This window comes from Pinus tabuliformis, chromosome 7, assembly GCF_031772625.1.
Source record: "Pinus tabuliformis cultivar Carrire ecotype Pingquan chromosome 7, CPIR1, whole genome shotgun sequence".
Lineage (NCBI taxonomy): Eukaryota > Viridiplantae > Streptophyta > Pinopsida > Pinales > Pinaceae > Pinus > Pinus tabuliformis.
Genome location: NC_142293.1, coordinates 2,058,583,080 through 2,058,599,422, shown reverse-complemented (window position 1 = coordinate 2,058,599,422; position 16,343 = coordinate 2,058,583,080). Strand labels below are relative to the sequence as shown.

Genomic DNA, 16,343 nt, shown 5'->3' with positions numbered 1-16,343 from the left:
CAGGTTTCGTTCCCATCCATTGCTTTGGCTTGCCTATCATGCCACGTGTCAGAAAATAAACCATTTACAGGATGTTATGACTTCCTGTAACCTTTTTATTGAAAATTCCTAATTTCTAACATAAAAATTCATAAATTAACTTTAATGAAAACTAACAACTATAATGTTATTAATTAATCAATTTCGAGGGATATAAGGGGTCTATGCAGTAAAAAGGTAGACAAATGATGGTGTTTCTAGAAGAAAAAGATGGTAATGGAATGGTACCAACACCCTCTGTAATAAAATTCATCCCAAAGTTAATATATTCATTTATTATTTGATTTATTTATTACCCCATGTTTGCCTAACACCCTCTGATGAACTAGTATACCAACAAGAATCGAACGTTACATTACAACATGGGGAAAACCAGAGGAATCTAAAGCCTCTTTCCCAACTATCGGAATTAGGAATACAACCTCTTTAGTTTATATCATGGCACTAAGACTCACATAGGGGCTTAGACCTCATTTGTCCCAGGCAGGAATTCGGTCTAGCACTGAATGATGCTCGACATATCACAACGTTGGCCCAACTCCCTTTAGAACCAACTAAATACATAGCCTCAGGAATTGAAGTCCTTACACCACTTATGTACTTTGGCATCCCAATCCAATTCTGGCCACTTGGCCTCCTCAGGATGGTCCCATAGCTCCTCAAGAGCTATACATCAAGAGTTATACAACAAAACAAATTGGCATTGTGTTGATTTAGTTTTTCCCCAACCCATATGGTTTACACATTCTCCCTCATATGTATGGGCTCCCACAAGAACATCAAATAAATGTTCCCTCTTGGTTCGTTAGTGGAATTCGTGTGAATCACCACATCTCAACATGTAGCCAATGCATTCATTATAACATCATAATAAAATAATTCACAAGCCAACTCTTGTATGCCATGACGAAAATATAAAATCATTGTTATCAAAACATTCTGAATAGTAAAAACTTCATGCTCATGCATGTCATAATATATGAATTCTTTAACCACACGCTTCACATCCTGAAATACCATCATAATAAGTCAAAGTACATGTCAATATATCCTCATATCATATCATCATAAATATGAGAATCATACTTATCAAATAGAGATCAATGATACGCTATAGCATTCTTATCATGATTCATCAGGAAAATCAATCTCATTTTCTTATATAAAAAATGAATACTAATGATGAAATACACTTATTCAACATCCCTCTAGGATCTAGGTTATCTATTAATACTATTAGTTTCATGTTTTCATCAAGATTATAATGTATTTTTCAATAGTCTTTTCTCATTCCTTCAAGTAGAAAGTTGAGAATCTAACAATAGGTCAAGTCATTTAAGTACATCGTTAAATTTCAAGTGAGTCTCATCATCTTCAACCTAAATATCTTGTCATGTTTTCTTCCCTTCCCAAGGAAATTTAGTGAATTCATCATTAAGATGTTATTGGTTGTACAATCATTCCTTAAATAATCAATAACAAATTAAAAATTCATGATCCTTCTCAAGGTCTCCTTATAGAACATGGAAAATTTTAAGGGCTAATATTCATAGGTGGGCTAATTTTCCATGATTTTTCAAAAAAAACGATTCATCAAATTTCCATTTTATCTAAAATTTATTTGCCCCCATTTTATAATATACAATTATTTTACCTTATAAGTCACTAAATTTTTATTGAGAATGATACAAAATCATTAGAAATGTGAATATTTTTAGAAAAATATATCCAAACATTTTACACTTTGCATGTTAGGGACTAGTAAGATTCTCCAAGGTTTCTAAACATTAAGAAAAAATTCCTTAAAAAATTCCTTGTTATAAAATTTCTTTGAACATTCATTCTTATGCTTCAATTGTTATCTTTAACCATTTAAACCTTTGAACATTTTCCCATTTTATCACTTGTCATCCCTAACCAATTACAAGTTTTCATAACCCCCTATCTTGTCATTTTAAAATACTATGACATTCACCAATCACTAGTCTATATCTTTAATAGATATTTCTCTTTGAGAAATATCTAAAATTTATGTTTTATCTTCTTCATTCCCAGTATAAAGAAACTCATAGGTGTATCACTACTTAATCTAATGTCACTATACTTCCTAAGTACTACCTTCAATTAACCTTCATCAGTATCATGATCGTTTAGCTACATTAGTTGATTGAAATTATTCTCTTCTTGATAAAAAAATTGTCCTTATTTAGACCTTATAGTGATCTTATCGGGTGCTCCATTTTTGGAAATGAAATTTTGGAAAATTTTGAGTAGGTTTTGATCAGAAAACGGTTGTGCGAGAGATCACTGGAAAAAGGAAAATGAATGATTGAAACAACCAAATGCCGAGAATCATGGGAAAGAGGAACACAAGATAAATGAAAAGGTATTTACGATGAAATATGAAGAGGCCTCCAAAGAAGGATAAGATCACAACAGAAATGAAAAGGAAATTATGATCGGACTTTTAGAGGCTTCCAAAGAAGGATGGACACACTAGTTTTGGAAATTTTGAGTAGGTTTTGATCAGAAAACGGTTGTGCGAGAGATCACTGGAAAAAGGAAAATGAATGATTGAAACAACCAAATGCCGAGAATCATGGGAAAGAGGAACACAAGATAAATGAAAAGGTATTTACGATGAAATATGAAGAGGCCTCCAAAGAAGGATAAGATCACAAGAGAAATGAAAAGGAAATTATGATCGGACTTTTAGAGGCTGCCAAAGAAGGATGGACACACTAGAGTTTGAGGGAATCCAAGGTGATCAAGAACAAATAAGTGAGCGAGATCACAAGAAGAAAAGCTATAAAACCCAAAGGGGAGATGGCAGAAAAAAGAAGAATTTGGGAGTCTATGACGAAATGTTTTGTTTCTTGAAGACTTCCTTGCTCTTTATGATCTCTCTCTCTAAATTCTATTATGTAACTTGATCCAATAGCAATTAATGTTCTTTATTGTGATGAAGAGCATGTCATGATGTAATGATGTAATGATCTAGCCGTTAATGGCGTTAGAAAATAAGAAATATTTTCTTTATGTTGATAATTACATGTGATATTCTTATGTTCTTATCAACTTTCTTGTGTTCTTCTTTTATCTTAGTTCATCAAGAAATTATGAAATCAGAAATCATGGTACCATAGGTACATAACAGCACACATTATTTTTCACCTCATCTCAAAATTTATCAACAAGAGGTATGGCAACTGATCTCTAACTTCCAAGCTTTCAATATCATTGTTGTGCCAAGAATGCGTAATGCAGTTGTCAATGTCTTAGCTAACGCAACTGCTAGGATGACACCGCTTAGGGATAGGTTTACTGTTGAAATTTTGTATAAGCCTTCTATCCATGATAACATAACTAATCTATGTGTATTTTACGATGATCAACAAATACTACACTTCATGGCCAATGATGATGTCTTCAAGGATGCAATTATTGACGAAGATAAGCACGATCAGTCTTTGCAAGCCATAGCTAATGACAAGAAATGCAACCTCATACCCAAGGGTGTGGTATCTCTCAAAATGTTCTATGACTTGCAGAACTACTTTCAAGGGCCAAGGAACAGAAAAACCCATAGTTCCACCATGACGCATGAACATATCAACTTGGGAACGGAACAAGATCTGAAGTTTGCCAATCTCAGTACGTGTTGCACATTGCAGGAGCGGCAAGCATTTGTCCACTTTTTCAAATAGTAACAATATGTGTTTGCATGGACATACGATGATCTAAAAACATACGACACACAAATAATCCAACATGTGATTTTGATCAAAGAAGGGGTCAAGCCATTTCAACAAAAGCTGAGAAAAGTACATCTGTCACTTCAACCCCTCATACAGAAAAAACTAACTAAGTTGTTGGATGCAGGGATCGTTTACAGGATTCGTCATTCTACATGGGTTTCTAAGTTAGTTCCTGTACGTAAGAAGTCAGGGGATATCCACTTATGTGTTGATTTTCGAAACTTGAATCACGCCTCGGATAGAGACAACTATCCCATGCCATCGATGAAACATATTTTACAGACAATATCTGGAGCGGAAATGGTTTCCTTGCTCGATGGTTTTTTAGGATAAAACTAGGTTCTAGTAGCAGAACCTAATAGACTAAAAAATACCTTCCGTACCAAGTGTTGTACATTCTCCTATAGGAGAATGTCATTTGGGCTTGTGAACACAGGCGCAACTTTTTAGAGCACCATGGACATCAATTTCCGTGGACTTATCAGATAGAGCATAATGATGTACCTTGATGACGTGATTGTCTTTTCCAAAAAATGGTCAGACCACATATGCCATCTGAAGAAGATATTCAAGCGATGCCAAAAATATGGGATATGTTTGAATCCCAAGAAAAGCATATTTGCAGTGTCTGAGGGGAACCTCCTTGGGCACATCATTGCCAGAAGTGGGATCAAGGTTGATCCAGATCGAGTTTGGATGATCACACAGATTCCTAACCCAGCTAATAAGAAAGTCATGCAGTCCTTCTTGGGAAAGATAAACTTCCTGTGGAAGTTCATCTCAGATTATGCACAGATAGTGAAACCTATGCAAGACATGATCAAGAAGGATGCAGTCTACAGTTGGGGTAACAAGGAAAATAATAAATTCACTCGTATCAAGTAGGCTATAGCAGATGTTCCTTCAATTTACAACCCAAAATTTAATAAGGATTTCTTGATATACAGCTTTGCCTCCAACAATTCACTTGCTGCAGTACTCACTTAGAAGGATGACCTGAACGAAAAACACCCCATCTCCTTCATGAGTGCAAGCATGCAGGGACCCGAACTCAACTACCCCTCTATCAAAAAACAATAATATGCAATATACAAGGTGGTGAAACACTTCAGACCCTACTTGTTGAAGAACCATTGCATAGTCTTTGTGCCACACCCAACAGTATGATCTCTTCTTGTACATCAAGAGCTGGGTAAAATACGTGCAAAATGGATAAGAAGATTGCAAGAGTATGATCTTGACATCAAACCAATTCACATTGTCAAGGGTCATGGCCTCCACAGACTTGCAGCCAAAGTAATCCATGCAAAGCAGGAAGAAGAAGAGCTCACTGGTTGGGAGCAAGAAATCGAGATGTACGATGTAGAGCAAGCATCACCCACTTCATACAGAAACTCTTGGTATGAAGATGTGTGCCAGTACCTTGAGCATGGCACCATACCCTCTCATTTCTCCATGAGACAAAAGAGGGCACTTCGCCTCAAAGATTTACCTTATTTGTTGGTGCACGAAGTGTTGTATAGAAAGCACAATGATGAAGGGACATGATTCAGAGAAGGTCTTGCATTATTTTCATGGAAGACGAGTCAGGGGCCACTTTGTGGGAAATACCATTGTGCACAAAGTCATACGAGCAGGTTTATAATGGACCACATTATTCAAGGATGCACATTCCTATGCCTATAAGTGCCTGGTCTGTCAGTGATGAACCAACAGAACATGAAGGTCAGTAGACCCGCTGCACCTTGTTGCACTGACTGAACCATTTCAACAGTGGGGCCTGGACATCATTGGGGAAATATTCCCATATTTGTCGAAATAACACCACTACATCTTGACAGCTACATATTATTTCACGCTGTGGACACATGTAGTTCCGATTAAGCATGTGAATGACCAAGAAGTCATTAGCTTCGAACAAAACATCATCTCACGATTTGTCATTCAGGTATCACTTGTTTTTGAAAATGAAACTTACTTTTTGTCTTTAAAGCTTATGATTTTTCATTGCAATGTGGTATCGTTCTTAAACACTCAGCTAACTACTACCCACAAGGAAATGGTCTCACTGAATCTACAAATAAATACCTTATCTGCATTATCAAGAAAATTACTCTGAGTAGCGTAACTGGCACTTTTCTTTGATGAATGCATTATGGGCTAACCGTGTAACACCCAAACCCTCTCTGAGAACTTCGCCATGCTTCTTGGTTTATGGGAAAGAAGCCATCATTCTGCCAAACATCTACTTGCCTATGCTCCAATTGTCCCAAGAATCCCAAGGCAAGCCTTGTCTGCTAGTTCAGTGTAGGATGGATACACTTCACAAGTTGCAGGAAGAAAGGATGAAAGCAAAAGAAAAATTCACATTCCACCAAAAATATATCAAGAGATGGTTCGACAAGAAGTCTGCATGGAATACTAACTTCGACGTGGATGACTTAGCCTTGAAATGTGATAAGCCCCATGAAGACAAAGGAAAACATATGAAGTTGTAATCCCTATGGATTGGTCCATACACTGTCTAGGAAAAGATTGGACCACACACGTACTGTTTGCAATCACTTGATGAGAGGATTGAGAACCTTCCTGTCAATGACCAAGACTTAAAGCACTACTTTCAGTAAGTCGGGTTCGCGCCGTGCACCATGTACATAGTCTGTTTACTGCTTATTGTCTCTTCGCTTTGCTTTGCTATTTTTTCTTTGCTTTGTTTTGTTTGCTTAATATCATGCTATTTTTTGTTTTTTCAATGAGTGCTACCCTCTACTGAGTTTTGGATTTTGAATGAGTATGTGGCTAAGATCCAAAGAGTCTTGTGACACTGCAACACTTGTTCAGCCATGTGTATGTCTTCTCTATGCTTGGTTATAACCTTTGGCTGATGAAGTCTTGACGAAAAATACGAGCCGTATGTAAGGGGATCTTTGGTCCAACCATGAACCTGTGTCCACACTGGGAAACCCCATTCCTGTACTTAATCTTCTACTCTATGTGTTCAAGCTCATCCAACCAGTAGAAATGGAGAAGGTGAAAATCTAAACGAGAAAACCTAAATCAGAGGTCTTACATGCTTCTCTGAAGGAACAACCTCTTCTGCTCTCAACAAGTCTGGATCCTTCTTCCGACCCAAAAGTAAATAAGTGCCTATGCACAGTCCTGTTTTAAAAAATACAAAGGCAAAAGAAGAGAAAGGCTTCTTGCACAAAGAGGTGAAGCATGCAACTCCACTAGGGTAGTGACCAGGCTCGCTGGAAGTGGGGCAATATGTGTGTTCCTGTGTGAATCCATCGGGGTATTGTCCAGGCCTACTGGCAATAGAGCAACACCAAAGATGAAAACTTATACTATGAAAATTTTAAACTCGTAAGCCAAAATACCCTTCCCGATTTTGAAACACTATGATAAGGCTGAAACTTGTTGTGTGTTCGACTGAGTTGGAAAAATGTGAACCATGTTTGTCCATGGGGTAAGTGGGGAAACCAAATTAACCAACACAAAGATTCAATACTCCCTGATAGACCAAGGCCCTGTGTTGTCAATGGACTGAAATAGAGAAGATGGTATTCAACCAATGTGTTGCCAAGTGTTGTAGCGGTTGCAACACCCACCAAAATTTTGGCCTACATCCAATTTCGAAGCCTTCCTTGGTTTTTCCTTGATGATTGCAAACACTTGCTCTCATCTCATGAGCTCATGTCGAGTCTTTAAACCCTCTTTTCTTGACCGTTCACTGGTCATATTTTAGTATGTTGGTTGCAATGTCATGCTTGCAGTCTTTTTTTGGCTATGTTCAAGGTCTATCTTCAAGTGTACAAGTTGTGTTCGCTATGTAAGCATTTGTTGCACTCACACAAGAAGGTGTATGCAATGTCATGCAAGTGTCATCACGATCATTCAACGATCTATCTCAAGTGTCTCACTTTTCGTTTGCACCTGTTAGTCAGTCACACTGAGCATGTTGCCTGGTTTGTTTGAGGTGTCTTGTCCTTGAGTCATGTTGAGTGTGTGTTCGCAAGGTCATGTATACATGAGTTCAATCACTCACACACTTAACCATTTTTCCGAAGATCTATCGATCGGACCACCCTCCATTAGCCAGACCTTCACTAAGCTGCACTATGCAGTCTCAACCCTCATTGACCAAGCGTTGTTGCCCAGAATTGCACAGAGCTTGAGGCTACCTCCCAAGTAGTCTGCACTGCACAATCCTGGAATCAACATGGCTAACTGTCACCCAGAAAAATGCAAAAGTTTCCCAAGAAGTTATCTCAATCTGCACTTCCTGCAAGCCTATACATCAAGCCTCTTGTTGGTCAACCAGAGAATTTGACTTGGAAGTGACCCTAGGATTCACTCCTCCCAAAAATTGTGCACAAGTTATCATCCTGCCCGCTTGCACTAACTGAAGAAATTGCATAAAAAAGAGGGATAGGCACCCACTGCCTGTCACTGCACTGTCTCTGGAAATTACACAGTTTTTTAGGGAATCCCCTTGTCGGCCGACCTGCCACTCCTCCTGAAAATTGCGTAGTTTTCTTGGATTTTCCACTAGGTTCCTGACACCCCACTCAGCCCGGAAACTATGCAAACATGTCCTGCATGACTGCCTCCTAGATCTGCATAGTTTTGGCTAGCAAGCTTCCTGCATCCTGCTCCTAGCCTCCTCTAAAAATCTATGTAGTTTTGACTGCAAGTGCCTCCTGGTGCCCACACTGCCTTCCTTGAAAAAATTGCGTAGTTTTGCCTCCTAGCTGAGCTAGATTCCTGAGGTGTCACTCCTTTCCCAGACTGCTCAACCCAACCTCTCAGTGACCTCTGCACAGTTTTCCTGACAGTGTCTCGAACCTCACATCCTGGGATGATATATGGTCTTCGCAGTTTCAAAGCCTTGTCCTCTCTCCTGGTCACCTCCACCCGAAAGCGAAAGATGATGCATCATGGTAGACTAGGGGATTTCTGGATTTGATGTCATCTAGTCATGAGTGATTGCAGATACAGGTACATGGATGAGACATGGCACGATGATGAATGGGATGAAAAAGGAATGCATGCTAGGAGACTTGTTCGCGAATGGATGAACACATGATGCATGTAAAGTACTAGCGAAGGGGATACATGCACATGCAACATCAAGCGAACTCCAAGACCATCGAAGGATCCACACACCTTTTCATGCAGAGGTGAAGTTATGATACACTAAGAGCACACTCATCATTTAGTAGCACTGCAACTCGACATGGACACCACCATGAACATGAACATACAAGTATTGTCATGTCGAGTCATGTCATGAGTCGTCTCAGCCACATCACTATTGTGGGCCATATTGTTGTTATCAATGTAATGTAGCATGTAAATCCAAGAGACCCACATACGAAGTTGAAGATTCATGTCAATTGAAGAGTCATGTAAGTCAAATATTCATGAGGAAATTCAAAGAGTCACAAGGGTCAAGTTCACCCTTAGCTAAATATACTCCTCATTTTACCTGCAAAAGACTTTTTCAGCTTGACTCCTCCCACATAGCCTTGAGATTTTGTAGTCTTTTATTTGAGGAGTGAGTAATGGCTCCAATGCCCCACTATTGGGGTTAGTGATGTATGGTGTACAAATGTGTCTTGGAACTTTCACTTAATTTAAAAGTTTGTTAACATGCTAGCACATTTTCACACATGTATTGTATTCGTTTGTAAGATTATTCTTTGGATGCTTGTAATGCATGTTGCTTTAACCCATAGTAAGATAGTTGAACTATTTTGGTTGTTTTCGTGCATATGTTAAATGTGTTGTATTAGTTGTTAACGTTGTCTCGCCCGATTGGACTACTCTGTTGAACACTTGACAGGTTCATCCTTATAAACTTTTTATAATGTGAGTCGCACTTGTGTGGACTATTCCGCTGGGTGTTGTACGTGCTATCTGTTTACTTTGTGTTTGTGATTGCCGCATTCATGTGGACAACTCAGCCGGAAGCTGCACGGGTCCTGTTGTGTTGTGTGTTTCTAACTGAGTTGGGACTATTCCCTTTCGACTTGAGACTCACTCTTACCCTCTCCCTCTTAGTGAAAGAACTTAGACACGAGTTACACTAAGCACTCTCCAGGCACATGAACCTTGTTGTTTGAAGACTAAGTATACCACTCTCATGTTCTGACAAGCAAGAGCTAAGGCATATGTTTAAGATAATTGCAACCGTGCCATCATACTGGATGGGACTCCTAGAGTAAATGGTGTGAGGTCTAGTTGGGGCTTCATACCGGGGAGATCCCCTGAATGTTGGCAGGTCCATTATCGTCAACAAGACAACATCATAGTTCTTCACAAATTGTCTTTCTACTTCGAATCAAAATTCACAACATATATTAATATTAAGGGCTTCAATTCTAAAAATTTTGAAATTTTAAAGCTACATTTGTCCCAAAAGAGTAACCCGTCTTCATGCATTCCCCCAAAGTAGTTTCTTTCTTCTTATCTTGCATCAATTGCAAGACTTGGTGATAGGCATATTTATTTTGGAATAGGGCTTCCAAAATTTTAATTTAATTGTCAATGATTATTTGGTGCGGTATGGATTTCACTTTATGGAATATTCTAGAATATTCTTAAAATGCCATATGATCCCGTGTCATATGAATGTGAGTGATGGTTTTTTGGCATGTGGTATAGTAAGGGTATTAACTGATGGTATCGTAAGAAAGCCTATTTAAAGTGAAATGAATCTCAATGGTAAAGGGGAGATTGTAACCAAGTTTGATTAAAGTAGAATGAATCTCCATGATAAATTGTAAGAAATCTTGTTTAATGTGGAATGAATCTCCATGGTAAAGGGGAGATTGTAACAAAGTCGGTTTAAAGTGGAATGAATCTCCATGATAAAGGGAAGATATGTGGATATCTATTGAAGTATCTCAAGCTGTTTGCCCATCATTTATTCCCGTGCTGCTTGCCCATCATTTATTCCCCTAAAAATTTTGGCTCGTTATAAATTAAGATTATATCTAACATTATTCCTTTCAATAATCATCTACCTGATCTAAGGCATCGATCATCAATTTCTTTATATTTTTGAGAATCTAAGCAACATAAGAACCCTATAAAGAAGAAAGAAGGGGAGAAATAAGAAAGAAAAAACCTAATAAAGAAAGTCTAAAAGAAATGAATATTTGCATCTTATTAATAATTTTGTTGCATATTTTTTAAATGTTTATATGTTTAATATATATTAATTATTTTTATTATCAAATTATATGTTTAATGTATATTAATTATTTTTATTATCAAATTATATATTTAATGTATATTAATTGTTTTTATTATTAATATAATTAAGTTGATTTTTAATTTTTTTGTGAATATAAAATTTATTTATAATTAATAATAATTTAAACTAAAATTATAATTTAGTTCATTTTTAATTATTATTATTATTAATTTCACCCCTTTAAAATTATTTAAATTTATTTTAAAATAAATAGGTATTTTGATGTAACTTTTTTTAACCTTTTATTTATATTACTGCGTTATTTACTTTATCTCATCTTTATTTATTATCATTTTATCTCTTATCTATCTTTAGGATCATTCAACGAGCTTCACATTTATACTTAGTTTTTCCTCGTGCTTCCCCAGATTGTTTATAATGAAGAAATCACAATTATGTTATGTGTATTGCTTCAATTAATACACAGGCTCTCTGGAAGTTGGATGAACATAGTCAGAAGGGAAGAATCTTGGATGAACATAGTCAGAAGGGAAGAATCCTTTCACCACTGCAAGTTTTCCAATCCTTTCAGCAAGTTCTAGTGAGATTTCACACGTGGGCTTTTGAGTGGAATAAGTGATGTCGAAAATCTTGACAACTCCATCATGCTTTTCTCGGAGAATTTGAGATCAAATTTGATGTAAAATCTACTTTCTGTACAATTTGCTTTCAATAACAAGTCGTTTCAATAACCAGCATTGCTGCATTCCCCTTCCTTAACTAACAGAATCTGTTTCAAGAAAAACGAAATAAGTTGTGAGTAGAAATTTGCAGAGAGAAGGCGAAGTGAAGGTTGGAAATTGCATTTAAAAGAATCTCGCAATGGAAGTGGACAGTGCATTTAAAGTTGGGGGAATTGTAGATATAGCTGCATGTTAGTCACAAAGATGCTCCTCTGAAAAACTCAAAATTCTTCTTGTTGTAAACATCATCGCAACATTTAGCTACAGAATCCTGACTTCTACACCATGCTTTTAGATACAAAATCCTGACTTCTTAAAAGAAATGAGATTTACTAATTTATTTAAAGATAGAAAAGCTATATGTTTTCCTGGTAGCTGTTATGACAATAAAGTTCTCAAGATGGGGCAAGATAAAATTTGTGAACTATGATTACTTAAAGTTAAAGCTCGTTTGAATTGTCAAAGATGTGTGTTAATTAACTTTTCTTGTTCCTTTAAATTAGATCATAGTATCATTTTTTATGTTGGTTATGACAAGTTTTAAAAGTGAAAGATAGACTTTTCTACTCTTACTCGGAAAGAGTGGTATAAAAACTAAAAAACATAACAAATACAAAATTCTTCTTGTATTTAGTACCAGAAGAGTGTCACACATTCATATAGATGTAAAGGATATTGAATATAATTGTTTTTTAAAGATAGAATAATAAACTATAATCATAAACACATTTCCAAAACACCACTCATGAGTAGATATAACTGTATTGTTCACATTTACATGCAATCAATTATAAAACATTTATATGCAATCAACAACAAAGATTTATGTACAAAGAAGCATATAACCACTACTTTGTTACAATAGACTAAGATGTGGAAGAACTTTGACCTTCACAAATGTTGTTGATAGTAGCACTTGTACTACCCAACAAATGTGTTAGATTTGATTGGAATTTGGGAATGGAAGTAGTGCTCAAAAAAGTGTCTTTGATGTTTTGCAATGTGCCTAGAATGCCCATCATTGTAGGTCGTCCTTGAGGAGATTCATTTGTGCAAAGCAAACCCACATTTATCAGTGCACTGAGACAATTGAGATCTTTATCTTCTTCAATGCATATACTAGTCCTCGTTAATAGACCCATGTCCACCACTTCTTGTACTTGGTTTGGAAAACTACTACCCACCCATTTGTGCAATGTCATTCCTTCTACAAACATGTCATGGGTGGGCTTCTTTCTAGTGAGCATTTCCAATAGCACTATTCCATAGGTATAAACATCGCCTTTGGTTGTAACTTGTCCTCCCACTCCATATTCTGCATTCATAGATCCTCAACTTAAGTTTTTAAATTTAATTGAAAATGTTTAGTAAACATAAGAAAATCATAAGATTGCTTCATATGGGATATAGTTTAAATAATACCTGGAGGAATGTACCCGGTAGATCCTTTGAGTGCATTTGTGGAAGTGAGAGCTCCATCTTCATTATTTGCAAAACATATAGTAGCAATGCCAAAGTCTATTAAATATGCAGTCATATCTTCACCCAACAACACATTGTTGGGTTTCAAATCACAATGAATCACTTGCACAAAGCAATGATGATGGAGATATGTCATGCCTTGGGTGATATCTATTGCTATATTCAACCTTTGAATCAAATTCAAACAACTTTGTTCTCCATCATCGGGATATAACCACTTTTCTAGGCTTCCTTTTGGCATTAATGGAAATATCAAAGCTTTGATTTGGAGATCTGAATAGCAAGTTATGACCCGAATCAAATTCCGGTGTCTAACTCTACCCAAAACTTTGCATTCTCTATCAAAACTCTTTTGAGCCCCTTCATTTTGTAGATTGAGAAGCTTGACAGCAACCATTGTGCCATCATTCAAAATACCTTTGTACACTTTTCCAAAACTACCAATTCCTAACAAGTTTGCATCACTAAATTCATTTGTTGCAATGACGAGCTCTGCATAGGAGATTCTTCGATGCCCCACATTTAATGATGGACCAGTGTCTCTCTGAATATTTCTCCTACAATTCTTTCTCCACAATATTGCAAGAAACAAACACAACACAACAATTGCTACAACAACAACCGGTATGATAACTCTTTTGAGATTCAAAACACTTTTATGTTTATGAGCATAGCATGGTGGTAGATTTACCCAAGGTCCACATAGACCAAGATTTCCCATAAATGCTGTGGCGCCAATCTTTTTGAAAACTCCTTCTTTAGGGACTTCCCTGACAACTTGTTAAAAGAAAAATTCAAGTGATGGAGCATTGTGAGATTTGCTAGTGATATAGGTATTCCACCTGACAAATTGTTGGAGGAGAGATCTAGGTCTTGAAGACTTAGAAGTTCATTGATTGACACTGGAATTGGACCTTCAAGTGCATTGTAAGAAAGATTCAAATATGCTACTTCTTTGCAGCTTCCGATGATACTTGGAATGTAGCCAGTTATTTGATTTGCTGAAATATCTATGGCTTGAAGCTTATCGAACTTTCCTAGTTCTAAAGGTACATGGCCACTTAATAAATTGTTTGACAAGTTGAAATAGAAGGCTAAATTTGCAAGGCCTGCAAGCTCTTCAGGTATGTGCCCACTAAGCTTGTTGTATGATAGATCTAGCAGTAGTAAGTTCACACATTTCCCTAAACTTGCAGGTATGTTTCCTGATAACTGGTTATGATTAAGATCTAAATATCTTAATTGTTGGAGGTTAGCAATAGAATCAGGGATTTTTCCAGACAAATTATTTCCAGAAATATATAAGAGACCTAAACCCTTTAGCTGCCCAATTTCCATTGGGATGTTCCCTTGTAAATTATTGGAAACCATAGATAACCTCTCCAACTTCTGAAGCATAATAATTGAAGATGGGATTGACCCCGTAAAAGAATTACTTTCTAAATTAAGGAAGGTTAAGCTACTTAAATTTCCAATAGCATGAGGTATTTCTCCAGTTAATTCGTTGATACCCAAGTGTAAGTAGGAGAGTTTTGTAGAGAGATGGCCTATAGAAAACGGCAATTGCCCATTGAAGCCATTATAAGACAAGTCTACGTGTTGTAGATCGGAACAGTTACTAAGAGCGGTAAGAATGGGGCATCTCGTGGTGTTGCCGCTAATAAGGTAATTTCCGGCCAACTGAAGCCGCTGGAGATGTGTCAATTTACCCAACTCCATAGGCACTATTCCGCTGAGCTGGTTCACTGATAAGTCAATCGATTGTAACTTGGTACAATTGAAGAGGGATGAAGGAACGCTGCCACTTAGCTGATTTGCATCCAGAAAGAGGTGCTTTAACTGGGCGGTCTTCTTGGTACACAACTCCGACGGAATGTGGCCAACTAATTGGTTAATACCTATGCTCAATCCTTCAAGATTGGTGCAGTTGGACAACGAAGACGGAATGCGTCCCGTCAGATGGTTGAACTCCAGATTAAGAACGCTGAGCTGGCTTAGCATACCCAATTCGGAAGGGACACTGCCGTGAAGGTTGTTGCCATCTAAATATAAGTACTGCAAAGAGGATATGTTTCCCAAGCAGTCCGGTATTGTTCCCGTCAAATTGTTAACTCCAAAGTTCATGAATACTAGGTTGGGGAGAACACATAGTTGTGGGGGAATGTTTCCTGAGATATTGTTAAAGGAGAGAGTCAAGTTCCTTAAACTGTGGCAGCTACCCAGAGTGGGCGGAATGGAACCCTGGAGTTGATTCTTAGACAGGCGGAGCATCTTTAAGCGAGATAGGGTTCCCAACTGATAGGGAATGTTACCGTGGAAACTGTTATTGGCAAGGCTGAGTACTCTAAGAAAGGAGAGATTGGCGAGAAGGGGTGAGATAGTACCTTCTAATCCCATGCTTGTAAGATTTAGGGAAACGACTCTCTGCCTGCGCCTGCTGCATATGATGCCCGTCCAGTGGCAGAATGAAACATTTGGCATCCAAGAGGTGGCTAAGGAGTGGGAGGGATCATATGTGATTGCAGACTTGAATGCAAGCAGAGCGTGTTGATCGGAAGCATTGGTGAGACGAGGAGGATGGTGAGGGAAATGGGCGATGGGTGTGGAAAAGACAAAAGGAGGATTGAGAAAGAGAATGAAAGAAAGGGCGGCGAGGAGAAGCATTCTGGTAATCTGCATCTCTTGCGTGACAGAAAGAATGGTTTCTGATGAGAAAATGGAGTTTGGTAATGTAGTAGCTATATAGCAGCTGCTGCATTGCATTGAATGAAAAGACTCAAATTAAGAATGGCAAGAATCTTTTCGAGATGTTCCCGTCGGTTAATTTTCCGAAAAAAAAGATCGCACTTACATAAATTATCACAGAAGTAAGAAAAGAATATCACATTTCAATAAAATTATGATTAGTTGCATACCCCTGGCGTAACGCAAAAGGCAAATTAAAGGAAAATTGACCATAAAACAACGGCAGGAATACGGCATTTGCACTGCCGAGTCCCCAGTGAGTCGAATGAGTGTCCAAAAAGTCCGCACTCCATAAAATCAATTAGAAGTCAATATTACTTAAAACTTTTAAGGTAAATATTACTTCAATGTACGGCAAAATAAATTGGAAAA

General features: G+C 37.4%; 1 protein-coding gene across 1 annotated transcript; it reads right to left on the bottom strand.

The window, feature by feature from the left end:
* Positions 1 to 12,405: 12,405 nt before the first annotated feature.
* Positions 12,406 to 15,920, bottom strand: LOC149256771 (uncharacterized). The gene is given in 3 exon segments (XM_089460866.1): positions 12,406 to 13,059; positions 13,167 to 13,994; positions 13,997 to 15,920. Coding segments are annotated over 3 exon segments (3,186 nt in total). The 5' UTR covers positions 15,906 to 15,920; the 3' UTR covers positions 12,406 to 12,610.
* Between the last annotated feature and the right edge of the window lie 423 nt (positions 15,921 to 16,343).